General features: G+C 36.0%; 4 protein-coding genes across 4 annotated transcripts; 2 read left to right on the forward strand and 2 right to left on the reverse strand.

Moving 5' to 3' along the window:
* Positions 1-6,275: 6,275 nt before the first annotated feature.
* Positions 6,276-7,490, reverse strand: LOC130613566 (tigger transposable element-derived protein 6-like). Its single transcript, XM_057434892.1, has one exon. It carries the CDS (start codon positions 7,488-7,490, stop codon positions 6,276-6,278), a length of 1,215 nt encoding a protein of 404 aa, XP_057290875.1.
* A 451-nt stretch (positions 7,491-7,941) lies between these two features.
* LOC130614023 (tigger transposable element-derived protein 2-like) lies at positions 7,942-10,185 on the reverse strand. The gene has a single exon (XM_057435408.1). The coding sequence runs from the start codon at positions 8,477-8,479 to the stop codon at positions 8,099-8,101; it is 381 nt and encodes a 126-aa protein (XP_057291391.1). The 5' UTR covers positions 8,480-10,185; the 3' UTR covers positions 7,942-8,098.
* Positions 10,186-10,395: 210 nt separating this feature from the next.
* LOC130614022 (zinc finger protein 862-like) lies at positions 10,396-14,559 on the forward strand. Its single transcript, XM_057435407.1, has 3 exons — positions 10,396-10,739; positions 10,815-11,524; positions 12,773-14,559. Exons 1-3 carry the CDS (start codon positions 10,645-10,647, stop codon positions 14,149-14,151), a joined length of 2,184 nt encoding a protein of 727 aa, XP_057291390.1. The 5' UTR covers positions 10,396-10,644; the 3' UTR covers positions 14,152-14,559.
* A 2,061-nt stretch (positions 14,560-16,620) lies between these two features.
* LOC130613567 (myb-like protein X) lies at positions 16,621-17,493 on the forward strand. The gene is made up of 2 exons (XM_057434893.1): positions 16,621-16,723; positions 16,808-17,493. Exons 1-2 carry the CDS (start codon positions 16,621-16,623, stop codon positions 17,491-17,493), a joined length of 789 nt encoding a protein of 262 aa, XP_057290876.1.
* The last annotated feature ends 212 nt before the right edge of the window (positions 17,494-17,705 follow it).

A 17,705-nucleotide genomic window follows, 5' to 3' on the forward strand; every position in this document is an offset into this window, starting at 1 on the left:
GCCCAGCACCTTTGATCTTCAGAAAACTAATGAAGATTCCAATATCTCTTCTTCGAAGAATAATGGTGCGGATGGTAGTGTTTTTGGACGACATGTTACTGATGGCAAAAACTTTGGAGTCCATGCGGGTAGCAAAGGAAACATTGATTTTTCTGTTACAAAATTTAGGTTACATAATAAATCAGAAAAAATCTCAGTTGACACCAGTGCAGAAAATAGAATTTCTGGGACTTGTCATAGATTCGCAAAAGATGACCTTGTCTTTGCCACAGGACAAAATGATACAAATTGTAAAAAAGTGTACTCATTTGATTGCAAAGCCGGTAACAAATATCTTGGAATTGACAAAACTGATAGGGAAACTAACTTTCACCACTCAAGCAGTTCTTCCGGGAAAGCTGCAGCATCGGTATCTGCAGTTTCAGCAAATAGAGGCTCTTCAAAAGACTCAGTCATATCAGTCTCAGATTGTTCTAAATTCACAGTCTCTGGAAGAACTGAAGTGGTGGAGGGTGCCTTTTTATGTGATTATTTTAATAACTTTACGATTTTTTTCAATATACAATTTTAAATCCTTGACCACAATTTGAATTCTCCAGATACAAAAATATCCAAATCTCTCTTACCTCAAAGGTCCCCGATAAGGAGGGTGCCTATGTATCTGCTTTACTTTAGAAATCTTGTTATCTTCGTCTTTTCATCAAACTTGTATTTTAAAAACCGTTTAATAATCAACCTAAGAAAATCTGAAACAGGTTTTATGCAAAATATATGTATAAATATACATATTAGGCACCTGATAAAAAAAGAAATACATACATAGTCTAAATCTAAAAAAATAAGCCTTGTGAATAAAATATTTTTTTAAGAAACATTTGAGGCTTAAATTAACAAAATCTTATCAACACGAGGCTCAACTAAATACTTGCTTAAGTCACTAATTATTTTTAAGTCGACATCAGACAGACACTAATTATTTTTAAGTCGACATCAAACGGAAGTTTTTCGTGAATTTTGTTTTATCGCTTTCACAAGTTTCAATATTTTCGAGGAAGGCACATTGTAAAACTTTTCAATGATTTTCTATTTCGCACATGCTTGCAACAACTCCTTTCAAATGAAGGATTCGTTAAGAATATCACTAATGGATTTAAAGGTATATTCCAGACTTGTTTTGTCAAACCTTAGTTCAGCTCTGCGTGAAAAGTGAAATCAAAATACTTTCTCTTGTTCTTCGAGGTTTTGATGGGTGATAGCCCAGTGATGTAACCACTGACAGTAGACGTTTCCAAAGAGAATGAGAATTTACGTTTAGGGGCAATGTTTCTATTAATGGATCGATATTTCGAACTAGTGAGATCTCTGTATGTAGAATAAAAGTTTGAATTTAAAACTACACAGATATTCCCGTTTATGGCTAAAATCTGTAAAATCGATGTTGGATCGAGTAGAGATTTATTTACAAATTCAGAAATTAAAAATATTCGATTTCAATATTTAAAAAGTAGTCAGTCATTTAGAAAGTTAACAAAACGTATGGTGCAATATATTACTTTTTGATGACATAACTACTTGTTTCTTTATTTGAATTCCACCGTTTGTTTTTTGAGAGAGTCTAAAGTCAGAATGTCAAGTATAAACAAAAAAAAATGCACAAACATGAGGTCAGACTGAATGTTTGAGAGAGAATGTCAGGAAAGTATAGCAACTCAAGCGGGTGCCACAAAATGTATGCTATACTGTGTTACAGTATAGCATACAAAATAATTATATAATTTAACGCAGAGATAATATGGCAGCATCATGATCAGAATAATACAATGATACAACATTGGAAATGGCATTATCAAAATGATTGCTCAATACATATACGTGGTCAATGATGCCACCTGATTGTACCCAAATTGCTGAATTACATCAACTAGATTAGAGATGAATTTACCTATTTGAATCAAATATTCATGGAAGTTCTATGGCTTCCTTATACGAGTAGTATTGCTATTGCGTCAGAACAATATTCAACACAAACAAAAGATACGCAGTGTGACATTATTGTCTATCACAGTAAGAATACTTTTGTACTTATCTTGGTTATTTTTGAAGATTAGCTGATGATACGAAAACAACGTCTCAGGATCATGTGTATCATAGCTAATAGGTAATTGAGTTTCAGTTAAGCATATTATGTTAGATTGCCTTAAAAGTGAGTGATTTGCCAAATTTCTTTGCATGTTTCACAAATGATCTGATATTTAATAGGTTTATGAAAGGAGGTAAAATCTGATTTTGTGCAACAGTAGCTCTCAATCTATCATATTCTGAGAAAACATTCAAATTACATGTGATAGCTTTTGGAGTTACTTCACCAGATATGTAAAGATTTTCAATAATTCGTACCGTACTTAAACCTACATAAATTTGACCATGACTGAACTGTCGTTGTCTTTGGAGTTCAAAAGATATTACCGCATTAGGAATTGTCAGACCTTGCACTTTCTGAACTGTGCACGCCCAGGCTAACAATAATGGAAACTGCACTTTTACTTAGAGTTATACTGGCTTCAATCATTTTCGCAAAGCGTCAACGAAAAACATTACTCCAACACCTAGGAGGAAGTTCTTCAAGGATATAATTATTCCTTACGCCGAGGCCAAGCGCTTGTCCCATGATATGGCAGCTGATCAACGAGCTTTAGTTATCATGGACGTCTTTACTGGACAGATGACGAGGGACGTCCTGAATCTGCTTGGTAAAAACAATATTTTCCTCACCAACCTCTCCCCAAACATGACCAAATATTACCAGCCCTTAGACCTTTCTGTAAATGGATTCGCCAAACAAAACATGTCCAATAAGTTAGTGAAGAATTGGATAAAGAAGTTCCGATTGACGAAATCGAAATTAAGTTTCGGTTGTCTCTGCTGAAGCCATTACACGCCGAGTGAATCACCAACTTTTACAACGACATTGTTTTGAACATAAACGATGAAGATCCGTCTCGGAGATGGAGACCCGTCACGTCACATTAATTTTAATTGGGTTTTTATAGTTTTTTCGCGCACTTTTCACATTGCTTCTAATCTCTGTACGAATAGGACAAGCGTGTGGTAAAAGTGAGAATCGAAAATATCGTAGTTCTTGATTGAAATCTTAACGTATAGAGTTTCTTCAAGCAGCAAAAGGGAAGCAAGCGCAGTAAACGACGCAATAGTTAGTGTTTCATGTTTTATTTTGTACGCTCGGGCAACTTACGGAACGTCTGGAATTATTTCGGGTAAAGCACGTATATAACGCGTTTTTCAAAATTTTATACCGCGTTTTGCTGTTTGACGTGTTTGTTTTGACGTGGTGTTTTTGTGTATGACTACATCGATGATGAGCCAATTTTTTAAGTTTGTGAAGGAAGGCGCCGCCATCTTCAGGAAAGTGATGTTGACAAAGGTACCTGTAGTGATTACACAGAAAATCAAGGTTTGTTAAATTATTACTGATATATATTTAAACTACAAGTAAAAGCATAATTAAAATTATATATATATTTAATTAAGAATACCTGGAAATGTCGTAGATCACAGCGGATTAGCTAGCTAAAATAGTTGTGGGTGCAAGTCCCACCTCTGTACAAAAAGAGTAGCTTAATTAGAAAAGCAATTTAGCTAGTATTCTCTTAGATTAAGTATAGCCAGTAAGTAAATACATTAAAGGTTCCCTCCGACGTTTTAATGATGCTACCTAATTAAGTTCTTTTCATATAAGTATTTAAGAAAATAACATTCGTTTTTTACAGAAAAGTTTAGTACAGCAAAAAATTGTAAATAAACTTTCAAATTTTGAGCTACCTCACTTCATGCGGCTTTATCATGCTCCAATTCTTCTCGAACTTTGAAATTCATAATGGCTGCATAATTGACGTCACAAGGACCATTTACATGAGCTTATCTTTGTCGTACTGAATGATTAAAACTGCAAAAACGTAAAAAAACATTTCCAGTGCAAATCTTCTATTATAATTATTGTATATAAATAAATTTTATTAATTAAATTAAAAAATTTCTTCCTGGAAAAGTACACAATTACATGCACATATATACCTTGGATCCTTTTTCCATGTTATTTACTTCTTCCAATAACGCAGCTTTATCAAAATTTATTTTATTAGGGTCTGGGCTATGCCGCTTCTTTTTACCTAGTGCTGCATCTACTTCTCCACATTGATGTTTTTTTCCTAAAAATGTGAATATAAATAATTAGTTTTTACAAAGAAAATTTGATATGAAAGAAAAAGAAAAGGAATGAGTAATGATTACCTATGATTCTCTGGAGAGCTTCATCCTTTATCTCAAAATACTGGATTGATCGCGATTTTCTGTATGAACATGCAGACTGTCTGATCCTGAAAACAGTTTCCATTGCCTTGCCACTTTCGTAACATTTGCTTTCCAAGGACTTTTTTATTCTGCTGTTCCGCTGTCTAATTCCTTTTTTTTTCTGCAAATCAGACTTGGCCTCAACTAAATTTACAGATCTAATTAAATGTGAGGACTTTAGTGATGTCATTTTTTGTTGACTGTATTTCAAATGAGATGGTGAAAGAGCTGTCTCCTGTTTTTTTCTTATTCTTAGGTGTGTTCATTTTATTAGGTGTTAGCACTCACCAATTCTGTCCTGATGGGTGTCTTTATATCTATTGACTTGTTTGTATTTAAAGGTGTATTTATGTTCACTGCTTCTGGTGTATTTTGCTTGCACACAATTGGTGTGTTTATAGACATATTTTTATTTAACGGTGTGTTTGTATTGATAGCTGTATTTGTAATACTGTCTAATGTGTTTGTTATGTCCAAGAAAACTTTTTTTGATGTTTTATATTTTTTATTCCGGCGTCCAGTTGCAGTAGGAAACGTATTTTTTCCTCTAGTAGTAAAAAAGAACCATCCTTCACAATTATGATTGTGTGTGTATTTTTTTCTACATTGCTGAATTTGTTCCAAACATCCCTGGAATAGTCCTTTAAGTACTTCACCCTGATATTGCCATGCATTTTCTTTTTCTAACAAAGGAAATAAGCTCTTTAGCCTTCCTGTTAAAGTGAGATTTCTTCAAGTTTACACAAGAAGGGAACATAGAAATAAAGGCATTGTATCTGACACCTTCATGGTGGTAACTTACACTCTGGATCTCACGTAACACCTCTCCTCGCATAAAGGCGCATTAAAAATAATTTGCCATGCAACCATGGATTGAATTTCTCTACCTCCAATTCCCGCTAAATATCCGCCATTTCTATTAAAAATTCTCCCGCGCGTTTTACATCTGCTGGCATCACGGAAAAGTTCCGACGCAGGCACGGCAATAATGTCAAAACCGTGAATTTTTGCCGACACATTCTATTTCTGACAAATATTCTTGTGAAAGTCACGGAAAAGCATGATCGCACTATGCGCATAGGACTTACGACATATTTTGTTGACGTAATTCATCCACAAAATGATTACGAACGGTAAAAAAGCCGTTCAAAGATTGTCGTATTTATATTTTTCGAGATATTCGCGAAAAGAGGATTGTTCAAAAACCTTCAAATCGAGGCTGTGACGTCATAATATTTAATTTACATTTAAAACACCTTTTTTCAGGAAGCCCTAAAGTCATGTTAACTATTGGACATCCATCTGTTATTGTGACTAGTACCCTTAAAGTGCGCCGATGAATTAACAAATCCCAGACGTTCCGTAAGTTGCCCGAGCGTGTAATAGTATGTCTATAGACACAGGCTATATTTGAATTTATTTATGTTGTGCTTATCCTTTTTATCTTTGTATTTTTTCTGTTTGTATTTAAGCTATGAAACGTCATAATCATACTGTACTAGACCGACCGATGTACCGTATTTTCTTCTACCGCCCCCGTGTGTTCGCATAGTTGCGTCTGCTTTCTTGTGTACCGTCCGCGCACAAAACATTTCATACAGTCGACGCTCGTTATCTCGAACTCCCAAGGGACCGAAAGAAAAGTTCGAGATAGCGGAGGTTCGACATAACGAGCGTATTTCATAAAAAGTTCGAGATAACGAGTTTTTCGAAATTTTTTGAAATTTTCAGAAAAGGGCAAGGGTCAGTAGTTCGGTCATAAGTATCTGTGGGCAAGCTTTTAAAATTAAAATTCACCTGAATTAAGGGTACTTGAAGGAACTGTTTGGTCAAGAAAGGGAAATGGATAATAAAGAAAACAGCATTTTGCGTACATGTATACTTATTGTTGATTACAATTACATACATTATTTTTGATTGAAAAAGCTCAAAATACTAGTTTGCTTCTTGTTTTTCATTTCACTTTTAAGAAACAAATCTTCAAAGCGAAGCAGGAGGCGTTGCATGTCATTTCCATCATCAGTGAATAGACAAGCACTTTGTAAAGTCTCCACTGCAGTGTTTATTTCTGATTTTGTTGGCTTGCTCACTGGCTCATCAAACACCTCGATGACATCGGCATTTTCATCATGCTCCTCGTCATTCTCATCTGTACTTGGCCGTACCGACTCAAGGATTTCTTCATCAGTCACGGGATTTTCGATTGTGGTCAAATCTTGGTCAACATCGACAACATCACGGGCCGAGAGATCAGCAGGAATAATGGTATCGTCAATGGCACGCAGTTGTGTGAGATCTTTCTCCAGTTGTTTAAATGGATCATCAATATCATCAGTTGCATTCTGTTGAGCTTTCTTGGAAATCTTTGATTTCTTGAAGCAATTTACGATGGTTTCTTTCTTCACTTTGTCCCACGACGAAACAAGTATTTGAAGAGCACGCAGAATTGAAAATTTTGGAAGATCTTTGCCCTTTTCTAGGTTTTGAATCATCATGTTGACCAATTTTTGGCGATAAAGAGACTTAAGACATCTTATGACACCTTGGTCCATCGGTTGTGACACAGAAGTTGTATTTGGAGGTAAGAAAATCAATTTAATGTTGGACAGTCCACCGACATCAGGGTGAGCGGGACAATTATCGATGATCAAGACTATCTTTTGACCTTCTTTTAGAAGCATTGCATTGATTTCTCGCACCCACTCTTCAAAAAGAGAGCTGTCCATCCCACTCTTCTTCTGCGCTCTGTACCTGCAGGGTAGAGATGTTACATTTTTGAAGCACCTTGGTTTCTTCGATTTACCAATCACAAACATTGGTAGTTTATCTCCGACAGCATTGGCAGCTGCAAGCCCGGTAATTCGGACTTTGCTATTTTTACCCCCAGAGCATTTTTCGGATTTGTAGTGATACGTTTTATTTGGCAAGCATTGGTAGAAGAGACCGAATTCGTCGGCATTGTAAATATCTTCTAAAATGGTTTCAAACCAAGATGCTATCATATCAGGTTGAACAGAATTGCTTTCACCAACGACCGTCTTGAACGTTACATTGTGCCTGAAATAGAAAATAAAACAAATACCGACTTGTATAAAAGATTTATTGTTAACCTGTTCGTGCATTTTTTCGAATACGAATGTTCGAATTTCAATTCGAATGTTTTTAAAAATTCTTGTGTGAACACCCTGTGAACAGTATCATTATTACTTGTGCATGGCAACAAGGAAAAGCAAACCAGGAGAAAAAGGAGAAGATGGATCTTGCAAAAATGATAATTGATCAAAATTTAATCAATGTTGTAATGATAAAAGAATTTGAATTGGCTTCACATCTTAAGGGGTTCCACGTTTATAAAGCATTGTGGACTCCAAAAAATGGGGAGACTTTACAATGCGAAGGAGAGCCTAAAAATCCCGTTGACAAATATGCTGTGTGTGTCAAAAAAGAAAACAAGATAGTTGGACATTTACCACTTGGAAAATCTGGAAAATTTGCTAAAACAATATTTTATTTCCTCAGAGCTGATGAATTAAGCTCGTGCAAAGTAACTGTGACTGGAAAACCAGTTAATTTGGGAGATGGTGAAGGCATGCAAGTGCCATGCAATTTGACATTTATTGGAACGGAAAAGTGCATCGAGATACTCAAGAAACATATTTAGTTTATGTTAGTCTTTTTAAGATTTTAATATCAAAATAAAACCAATTCGAAAAAAAGAGATTTAATATTCTTACCTTTTTTTCCATTTACCAAGCCAACCGTCTGAAGCTTTGAAATCTTCTACTCCAAGCTCCTGTGCATAGCTTTTAGCTTTCTCCTTTAGTATTGTCCCATCGATTGGTATGTTTTTGCTTCGTTGTGAAACAAACCATTTGAACACGACAAGATCTACTTCTGAGAATTTACCATCTCTGATCTTTCTTTTCTTGCTCGAAGATTTTTCGAGAGCAGAAAAAAGTTTTTCCTTATTGGCTAGCCAAGTTGATATCGTGTTTTTAGGCACCCCGTACTTTTTAGCGATATCTTTATTTGGAATACCTTTTTCCAATTCTTTTAATGCTTGGCATTTTTCTGCCAAAGTTTTTACAACGAGCTTTCTTTTCGGTGGCATTCTGACAAAGGAAATCACAAAAAAAACATTGCAAAATCTACCTGTTTTACAATGAAATGTCTTCTTTTTATTGCAACATTTTGTGACTTTAAAACAAGCAGTGTAAGGTCTTGTTTTTTCAAAATTCCTCTTCAAGAGTTCGAGATAACGAGCGTAAATCAGTCCAAGGGACTGAGAAAAAAGTTCGAGATAGTGAAAGTTTGAGATAACGGAGGTTCGAGATACCGAACGTTTTTCTGCCTACTATTGCTTACAGAACTCAAGGGACCGAAGAAAAAGTTCGAGATAGAGAAAGTTCGAGATAACGGAGGTTCGAGATAATGAGCGTCGACTGTAGTAGTCGAACCGATCTACATCGCATCACGATAATTTACCGATTCTTATTTATTATTTTACCGTAAACTTTCGCTTAACAAATTTATCACAGTCCCGGCTAGATGTTTCATATCTTCTCATTTAATCTGTTTTAACCACTTTATCTGTATGGATCGTTAGTGTTAGAAACATCATTAGTAGCAGATAGATAGGAACATTAGCGGTTGATTAAACGTAATCACTATACATAATGGATAAACGAGTTAGAGCTACCGTTAACTCAACCGGAGTTTTAAATGAAAAAGTAAATTCTTCAAGGACTAGTCGAAGTGGTCATATTGGCATTATAACTAAATTAATTAATCGTTTATCACTCCTTCTAACAGAGCAAAATAAAGATTCAGAGATAGTTAACATGTCAAATAAACTTAATGAGACACTCGGAATAGTTGAAAAAATAACTTTTGAGCATAATAATCTGGTCTCCACGGAAGAGAGTGAGGCTGCTAACCAACTTTTGAGAGAGCAAAAAATAAAAATCGACCAAATAAAATCGGTTTGTGAGAAATAATTTAAACATTCTAACGCTGATGATAATTTAGAAATTGATAATGCCATAAGTCAGGACTCACGTCACCGTTCGTCGTCGCATCGATCACCTTCAAATCACTCTAGATCTTCCAGGCATTCCAGTTTATATCATCACTCTTCTCGCAGCAGTCAAAAAAGCCATCATAGTAAGTCCCAATCGACATCATCTTTAAACTTGCTCCTACAGAGGAAGACTGAATCTGCTGAGGCTCAGTTACAGGCGAAACTTGCGGAGGAAAAGCTAAAAAGGGAATTAAATTTATTAGAACGGAAGAGAGAGATAGAGCTTAAAATATTGGAACAAAAGAAAATGCTAGAGAGAGACAAAATAGTAGAAAGGTTGAACGTAGTGAAAGATAAAGCTGAAATCGCCAGATTAAGAGAGAGTATAATAGAAGAACATGTTGCTTCAGAAGATATGTCCGTTAGATCGCAAATTACACCACCGAAAACCTTCGTATATTAGATAGCAGAATTGATAGAGAAGAGAGAAATATTTCATCTCAGATAGACGTATCATCTCTACAACATCCTAAAAAAGACACTACTTTTGTTATTCCTAGTGACATTAACAAACATTATTCTAAACCACATTCTTCGTCTTTATCAAACCATTCAACAAAAAGCCGTCACTTCTTCAACATCGATGATATACCGTCTGATGAATCTTCGTCAGTCAATTAACATTCATATAAAGATCAGACTAAATTACTTCCATGTTTAAATCAGGATAAATCTCAGACGAACCGTTCAGAACTAAAAGATGTCGAAAACAATGTCTTCAATAATCCGGAAAATATCGATAAATCTCGTTATCAACCGATTGATAAATTTATTGACGATCTTATCAAGGTCCGAAATAAGGCTTCGCGATTCGCAATTTACGAACCGTTTCTCAAAAGTAACGAGTCGATGTATGAGAAAAAATTCAAAACAACGAATCACTTCTTACGCAATTTTCTCTTCTATGATTTTTTATTTACCACGATAATTACTTTTGTGTTAAAAAATGAAAGAAAATACATTCAATTGCAACATGTACACCATGTGGTCAGTTTCTTTTCAAAAGATGACATGGTTTCTACAAAGGTATCACACTTTTATCAATTGTGAATTCATAAATGAAAGAAGTAATTGGTTAACATATGAACCAGGTTAAAAAAATGTTTTTTCGAAAAAAATGATCTTTTTCTGAGTTGTTCATTCAAAGGTTGTCTATCGTATGTGAGGTGTAAATATTTTTCATTGAATATATTTAAATGATGGCTTCGTTAAAAACAGTCAGAAATTGGGAAAGAGAATTCAAATCTAAATTCGATTTCGATATTGTTGGAGGCAAAGTGACGACATTGAGGTGAGATATTTTTCGATTTTTACAGAACTCAGTTTTTAAATAACATCGTTGTTAAAACGTGCTATTTTTTCTTAGATGCCAGGTGTGTCAGCGATGGGAGAGTCGCATTAAAAACAGTACAAATTTCTCCCGCAAATGGATAGCTGGAAGTCGTAGTGTGACGAAGGATAGCGTACAAAAACATACTAACAGTCAACAACATAAGGAAGCCGTCGAGCTCAAAAAAAGAAGTGAGATGGGTGCTGAAGTATATGCTCAATCAGTGCTCACAACAACACCTATCGGAAGTGGTTTACGAAAAATGGCTGCGAGTGACAAGAAAAACCTTCGCGTCAAATTCAACACGGCCTATTATGTCGCCAAAAAAGAGCGTCCTTTCAGTGACTACCCTGATTTGCTAAAACTTCAGTTAAAGAATAATGTTCCGAAGTTTGGAGAAAGTTATAAACACGAAAGAGCTGCTGCTACTTTCACCGAACACATAGCCAAGGTGGACAAAGAAAACCTTGGTAAAACTCTAGCTAAGACACGCTACTATTCTCTCTTGAATGATGGTAGTACGGACACAGGGATTTGTGAGCAAGAATTGGTCTACGTGTTGTACTTGCACGAGGGGACAGCACTCGTTAAATTTTTAAGTATCGAGACACCTAAATGTGGAGATGCGCCTGGTATTCTAGAGGCGATTGACAGTGCTTTCCAGCGTATTGGCATATTGAATTTCAACCAAAGACTTGTTGGTTTTAATGCAGACGGCGCTAGTGTAAATATGGGAAGAAAAAAAGGTGAGGAAATCACGTTCTTACTAGCCTATTTCATCGACGCAAACTTACTGCGTTCTTGTCACGAAAACACGTCTGAATAATTTCTCATCATGGTCAAACAATGTTTTGAGAACGTTTCGTAAACATGCTGCATGAATTTTCTCTTCTTTTTCTTCAGAATTAATAAACAACACGTGCCTGACTTAACTATTACGACATCAATTTAAAAATAATCTTTTTTCTTAATACCCATTGTGTCACTCTCCTTCAGCAAATATTACTGTTTGCGAATCTTTGCGAATCTTTTCTTCGCCCACTTTGCCGTCACACGGCAAGCACTTCTCCATGGAGTGCAAGGCTCTTCTACGCGTTTCCAAATTTTCTTCTTCTTTATTCTTTTATCTTCTGTTCACAATAATCCTTCAGATATTCGGCTATCCGTTTCACTTCTTCATCTGTTCCGTTCTTTATCGATCCAATGTTTCCTCCTTTCTCCACTTCCTCGCATTCCAGCACGTGTTCAGTTGTTTCCTCTGTCGCTTTACATCCTTTGCACCTCCTTTCTACTCCTCCAAGATTTCTTCCTATATCCCACATTTCTAACCTCGTTCTTAACACCATCATCGCTTCCCTGACTCCCAATCTACCAGTGTATAATAATAAATCTAAAAGACCAATACTCCAAACAATAAATCAATGTATCTCACAAATAGTGACTAATAATGACCATCAGTGTCCAGTGAATGTACTTCTGTTCCTGCTTTCACTACACTCTATCAACTCTCAGCCCGTTTCTATACCACAATCAATCAATGTTTCAACCACAACCACAATAACCACTGTTCGTTTAACTCAGTGCAGTCACTACTTCCACTGTACAATGTTACTCATCAATGTTCAATAAATAAATGTTCAGCTCAAATCTCTCATGAATATTTTCGTATGAATATGTTTTTGTTTTAACATTTTGTTGTTGTTTTTTAAACATGTCGAAAATATTCTGTTACTACATAATAAAGAATATACTCCACGGGGAAGAGCTTTGGAATGTTGTTTAATGTTTTTAAATGTTCAAGAATTTTTCACCTGTTCGAGATTGATCTGGCGGCCACTTAATCATTATCAGTGTTCGCTACACCACTCAACTTAGGGCCCAGGTTCTTTGATAGCTTATATGTTGTTTTGACTGCTGAAACGTCCCGGAAAGGGGTATTATTAACTAAATAATAACCAGTTGATAATTAGTTTCAATCATGTTTCTTTTTTAAGGAGTTGGAGCATTAATCAAGGAAACTGCGCCCTGGGTCGAGGTTGTGCATTGTTTCAATCATCGCATTGAACTTGCTATCAAGGATGCGTTTAACACTGTCAAAGCATTTCACGATGTCGACGAGCTTCTACTGAAGCTTTATTACTTATATCAGAAAAGTCCCAAAAGGCTTCAGGGACTCAGAAACTTCTCTGAAGCATTCGATGAAACAATTCCGAAGCCTGCTAAAGCATGCGGTACTCGTTGGATAGACCATAAGTTCAAAGCGATGGTATGTGCTCTTCAAAACTACGGTGTGTATATGACCCACGTAGAGGAATTAGCTATCACAGATTCACAGCCTGAAAAACGTGCTAAGCTCAAAGGTTTTTTGAAAAAATGGAAAGAGGCTGCCATTCCATTCAATATGGCTATTTACTTAGATATACTATCCCCGATACGTCGTTTGTCTTTGAGCATGCAGTCTGACGAGCACGATCCTGTCAAACAAGTTCGGCGTATCCAGGAATTTACTGCGACCATGGCCAAATTGAAAATAATTTTATTAGATACCCTGGACGGAAGTAGTGATATAATGACACATCACAAGCGCTTCACAGATGAGGTTATTAATGACGAAGATGGAAGTGCAACGTACCAAAACATTAAGCTTTTCCGATACGATATAGTAAACAGCAGCGCTGAGACGAAATATCATGATCTTATCGTTCGTCTCGCTGACAGCATGGAAGAGAGGTTCGAAAATTTGTCAACATCGACCATCTTCAAAAATATCGTCTGTTTACTTGATGTTTCAACATGGCCAACTACTGTCACTCCTACTTTCGGGGAAGATCGCATTGATGAAATTCTTTTGGATTTCGAAAAGCTGTTGGAAAACAACGGATGTAACGTAGGCGAAGTAAAAAAAGAATGGATCTCTTTACAATCTCACATCATCCCTATTGTGATTAATAATCCTCGAGAGTACTACTTGAAAGTATGGAAGAGGGTTTTCACAAACGAACACATTCGTAAGGATTGTGAAAACATCCTTCACATCATTGAAATATTGCTTTGTACCCCATTCACGAATGCCAAAGTGGAGCGAGGCTTCTCCAGGATGGCGAGGGTGAAAAGTGATTTTCGAAGCCATCTCAGCAGGGACATGCTCGACGCTTGTTTGCGAATAAATGAGGATGGTCCAGATATTTGTAATTTTGACCCTGATCCAGTCATTGATCAATGGTATACGGAAAAAGTGCGACGACTTGGATCATCGTCGCACAAGTATCCTAAAAAGAGAAAATCTACAACTACAACAAGCGATAGAGTGCAGGTTGATGACTTAGCCTCACTTGCACTCTCTGATATCGACTCTGATGAAGATGAAGCATGAAATCATTTTGTACATTTATTTAAAAACATTAAAATAAAAAACGTAACTGTTCGTTATAATTTTTCGTATCAAAACAAATCATTCTTGAGGTATTTATATTGCACAATTGTAAATCAAAATTTGGCTGTAGACAAGAAAGTTAAGGCTGATAGTGTCACATTACGTTGTCGCTAAAAGCTATCGTGTTTGGGGTTCACGATTTAAAACGTCCCCCACTTGTCTATTCTAAAAGTAACGTGTGCAAAAACAGAAAATAGCGAATCGTAACCGTAAGAACGACTCGTGATTTCTAAAAAATTTTCGCCTGCGGCGCGCTATTTTTCACGAATCAATTATAAATTTTTATTTCGGACCCTGCTTATTGAGAAATGGTTGAGTTGGAAGTTATTAGAGCAATTCAATCCAATAGCAAATTTAATCGCAGATCAGGAACAGAATAAGATTAAAAATGGAAAGGAGTCGAAGAGGGATGAGAAAAGAGTGAGAACATTTGCAACTGGTGCAGGTAGTGAACGCAGTACGAAGTGTTGGATTTGTTCAGAAAATCATTTTGTTTTTAAGTGCAGAGAATTCGAATCAAAACCGGTGGCAGATCGTAGGAAGTTTGTTTTAGAAAAGGGACTTTGCTTCAATTGTCTTTCACAAAATAAAAGAATGTAAATCTAAGAAGAGGTGTCGAGAAGATAAATGTGGAAAACGTCACCACACCCTGCTGCATTTAGGACCGCCACAACAAAATGAAAATGAAGATACAAAGAATGAAGAAATTGAAACAACAAAGTTACAGTTGTATAGCATCTCACAACAAGAATCCTACCCATCAGAATTCGAAAACCTACAATCACACAAGGAACTACTAAAAAGATCACCACTTGTAGCTTTGAAACCAATGATGCAGAACAATTTGATTCGTGTTGGAGGAAGAATTGGTTTAATCGATATACCATTTGAGTCGAAGCACCAAGTGATAATCTCGCCGAAACACCACATTGCACGACTCATAATTCAACACATTCATCATACAAACTTCCATGTTGGACAAAACGCCACACTAGCACTATCAAGACAAAATATTTGGATTCCGACTGGAAAATCCTTTGTGAAGAATTTGATAAATGCATGTACAGACTGCAAATCAAAGAAAGTCAAGCCAATGTCACCAATTATGGGAGATCTACCAATCGATCGTCTTGCTGTAGGTGGACCACCATTTAATCGATCAGGAGTAGATTACTTTGGTCCAATGATTGTCAAGAGAAGTAAGAGGACAAGAGCTTCATCTGGAACCGTGAAAGGTATGGAGCATTGTTTACCTGCATGACGTCACGTGCCGTTCATATTGAGCTAGCTGGAGATTTATCGACAGATAGTTTCATTCTTGCACTTCGACGTTTTATCTCAAGAAGAGGAAACCCCAAAACAATCACCAGCGACAACGGAACCAACTTCGTCGGCGCAGATTGTGAACTAAGAGAGCTGGTAACGAATCTGAATGAGACAAAACTTCGAAAAGAGTTAACAAAGAATAGTATCGAATGGAAGTTCAACCCACCATTTTCACCATGGATGAATGGAGCGATGGAATCTATGGTAAAAATCACTAAACGAGCGTTGAAAGCGATAGTTCGTGATCGCGTTTTCACCGAAGAAGAGTTACGTACATTATTGACTGAAGTAGAAGCAACCATCAATAGCCGCCGTTGACTTCTATCAGCAGTGACGCAGAAGACTACCAAGCACTAACGCCAAATCATTTTCTCATTGGAAGAGCGTCGCTAGTGAAAACTGCTGATGGAAATTACATTCATCCCATCCGATCACTTGCGTTACTGGAACGCAGTGCTAAATGAAAATGTCACCTGAACTATGCTTTGCATTGGACGGTAAATTGTGTTCTTTATAGGTGTACATAATTCGTAAAGAAACAACAACGAAGTTGTTAAATTCGTTGATAAATCTTGGGCAAACAATATTGCAAAGCGATGATGAAGAAATCGGAATGACATACATAAACGACGTACATCTTTAACGAGTCCGACGTAAGCAAGCTAATCAATTATATCAAATAAGGCGTTACTAGATGGACAGTCGTTCGTAGACGAGTACTCACTGGTGGGGAGTGTTTTGAACATAAACGATGAAGATCCGTCTCGGAGATGGAGACCCGTCACGTCACATTAACTTTAATTGGGTTTTTTATAGTTTTTTCGCGCACTTTTGAAATGTGCGTTAATTTAATCGTCATTGACTATTTATTTTTAATAAATTTTTATTAAATTTTTTAAATTTTATTTAATTTTATTAAATTTTATTAAATTAAATTTTAATAAATAGTCAATGTTACTTGAGCATTGAAAGAGGCGGGACGTGTTTTAATTTGCTCTACAGAAATAATTTAAAAATATCGATCGTGTGAAATATAAATCAATCGTAGAAATAAAAATAAATAGATAATAGCTAAATAAAAATATGGAGAAAGAAGACAACTTAACGATTTCAGTTGAGCTAGTCAGAGATATATTCAAAGAAATGTTTCTACAGCAACAAAAAGATATTTTGAAGATTATTAGTAGTAACAGGGCAATTCTGAACGACAGACTTGATAAAATGAAAAATGAACTAGAAGAAATAAAAAAAACATGTACTTGCTTAAAAGATGAAAATAAAGAACTTAAATCCAAAGTTACAACAAACGAAGAAAGGATTAAAAAATTGGAGGATGTGAAAAAAGATCTGGAGGAGAGTGTTACCGTAACACAAGACATACAGGAAAAGAAAATTAAAGAATTGGAAAAAAGGGTAAAACACAGTAACCACAAAGAAGAGAAAGATAGAAAGAAGTTAAGAGAACTGGAAGAGGAAGATAGAGAGAAATTTAGACAGCTTGAAGATAGACAGAGACGGAACAACTTAAGGATCAGTGGGTTGCAGGAGAATGATGGTGAGAGCTGGGATGACACGGAAAAGAAAGTTTTGGATCTATTTGAGAATAAGCTTGGAGTTAAAAATGTTGTCATTGAGCGCGCGCATAGGATTGGAAAAAAGAACGAGGAGAAGGCAGAACAAAACACTTATGACCAAGAAGATGTACAGAAACCACCAGCACGAACTATTGTTTTGAAGCTTCTAAATTATAAAGCTAAGACCGAACTTTTAAAGAATACTAATAAACTTGCAGGGACAGGAATTTACATAAACGAAGACTTCTCGTATGAAACAAGAATGATTAGGAAGAAACTGTTTGGTGAGATGAAAACACACAGGGCGGAAGGGAGGTATGCTGTAGTGTTATATGATAAATTGATAGTTCGAGAATTTAGGGATAGGATTGCTAATGCCTAGTTTTGTTGCACATAGCCTAAGGCTACAAATAATTTCTAGTAATTAAATTTTAATTCTAAAATGGCTGAACAAATGAACTACGAAAACTTGGAATTCGACCCATTCCAGGGTAACGAAACTGTACTTTTAAACGATTTAACTGATCCAGACATAAATTTTTATAATAATGAGATAACTAGAAACGCAAAATATTATAATCCAGATACAAAAAA

Source organism: Hydractinia symbiolongicarpus, chromosome 11 (assembly GCF_029227915.1).
Source record: "Hydractinia symbiolongicarpus strain clone_291-10 chromosome 11, HSymV2.1, whole genome shotgun sequence".
Classification (NCBI taxonomy): Eukaryota; Metazoa; Cnidaria; class Hydrozoa; order Anthoathecata; family Hydractiniidae; genus Hydractinia; species Hydractinia symbiolongicarpus.

Coding starts and splice junctions, on each gene's coding strand:
- LOC130613566 (XM_057434892.1), bottom strand. CDS start 7,490: ATGCACGAACAGGTTAACAATAAATCTTTTATACAAGTCGGTATTTGT.
- LOC130614023 (XM_057435408.1), bottom strand. CDS start 8,479: ATGCCACCGAAAAGAAAGCTCGTTGTAAAAACTTTGGCAGAAAAATGC.
- LOC130614022 (XM_057435407.1), top strand. CDS start 10,645: ATGATGGCTTCGTTAAAAACAGTCAGAAATTGGGAAAGAGAATTCAAA. Junction 10,740..10,814: donor GGCAAAGTGACGACATTGAG/GTGAGATATTTT, acceptor ATTTTTTCTTAG/ATGCCAGGTGTGTCAGCGAT. Junction 11,525..12,772: donor AAATATGGGAAGAAAAAAAG/GTGAGGAAATCA, acceptor TTCTTTTTTAAG/GAGTTGGAGCATTAATCAAG.
- LOC130613567 (XM_057434893.1), top strand. CDS start 16,621: ATGGAGAAAGAAGACAACTTAACGATTTCAGTTGAGCTAGTCAGAGAT. Junction 16,724..16,807: donor TATTTTGAAGATTATTAGTA/GTAACAGGGCAA, acceptor CTTGCTTAAAAG/ATGAAAATAAAGAACTTAAA.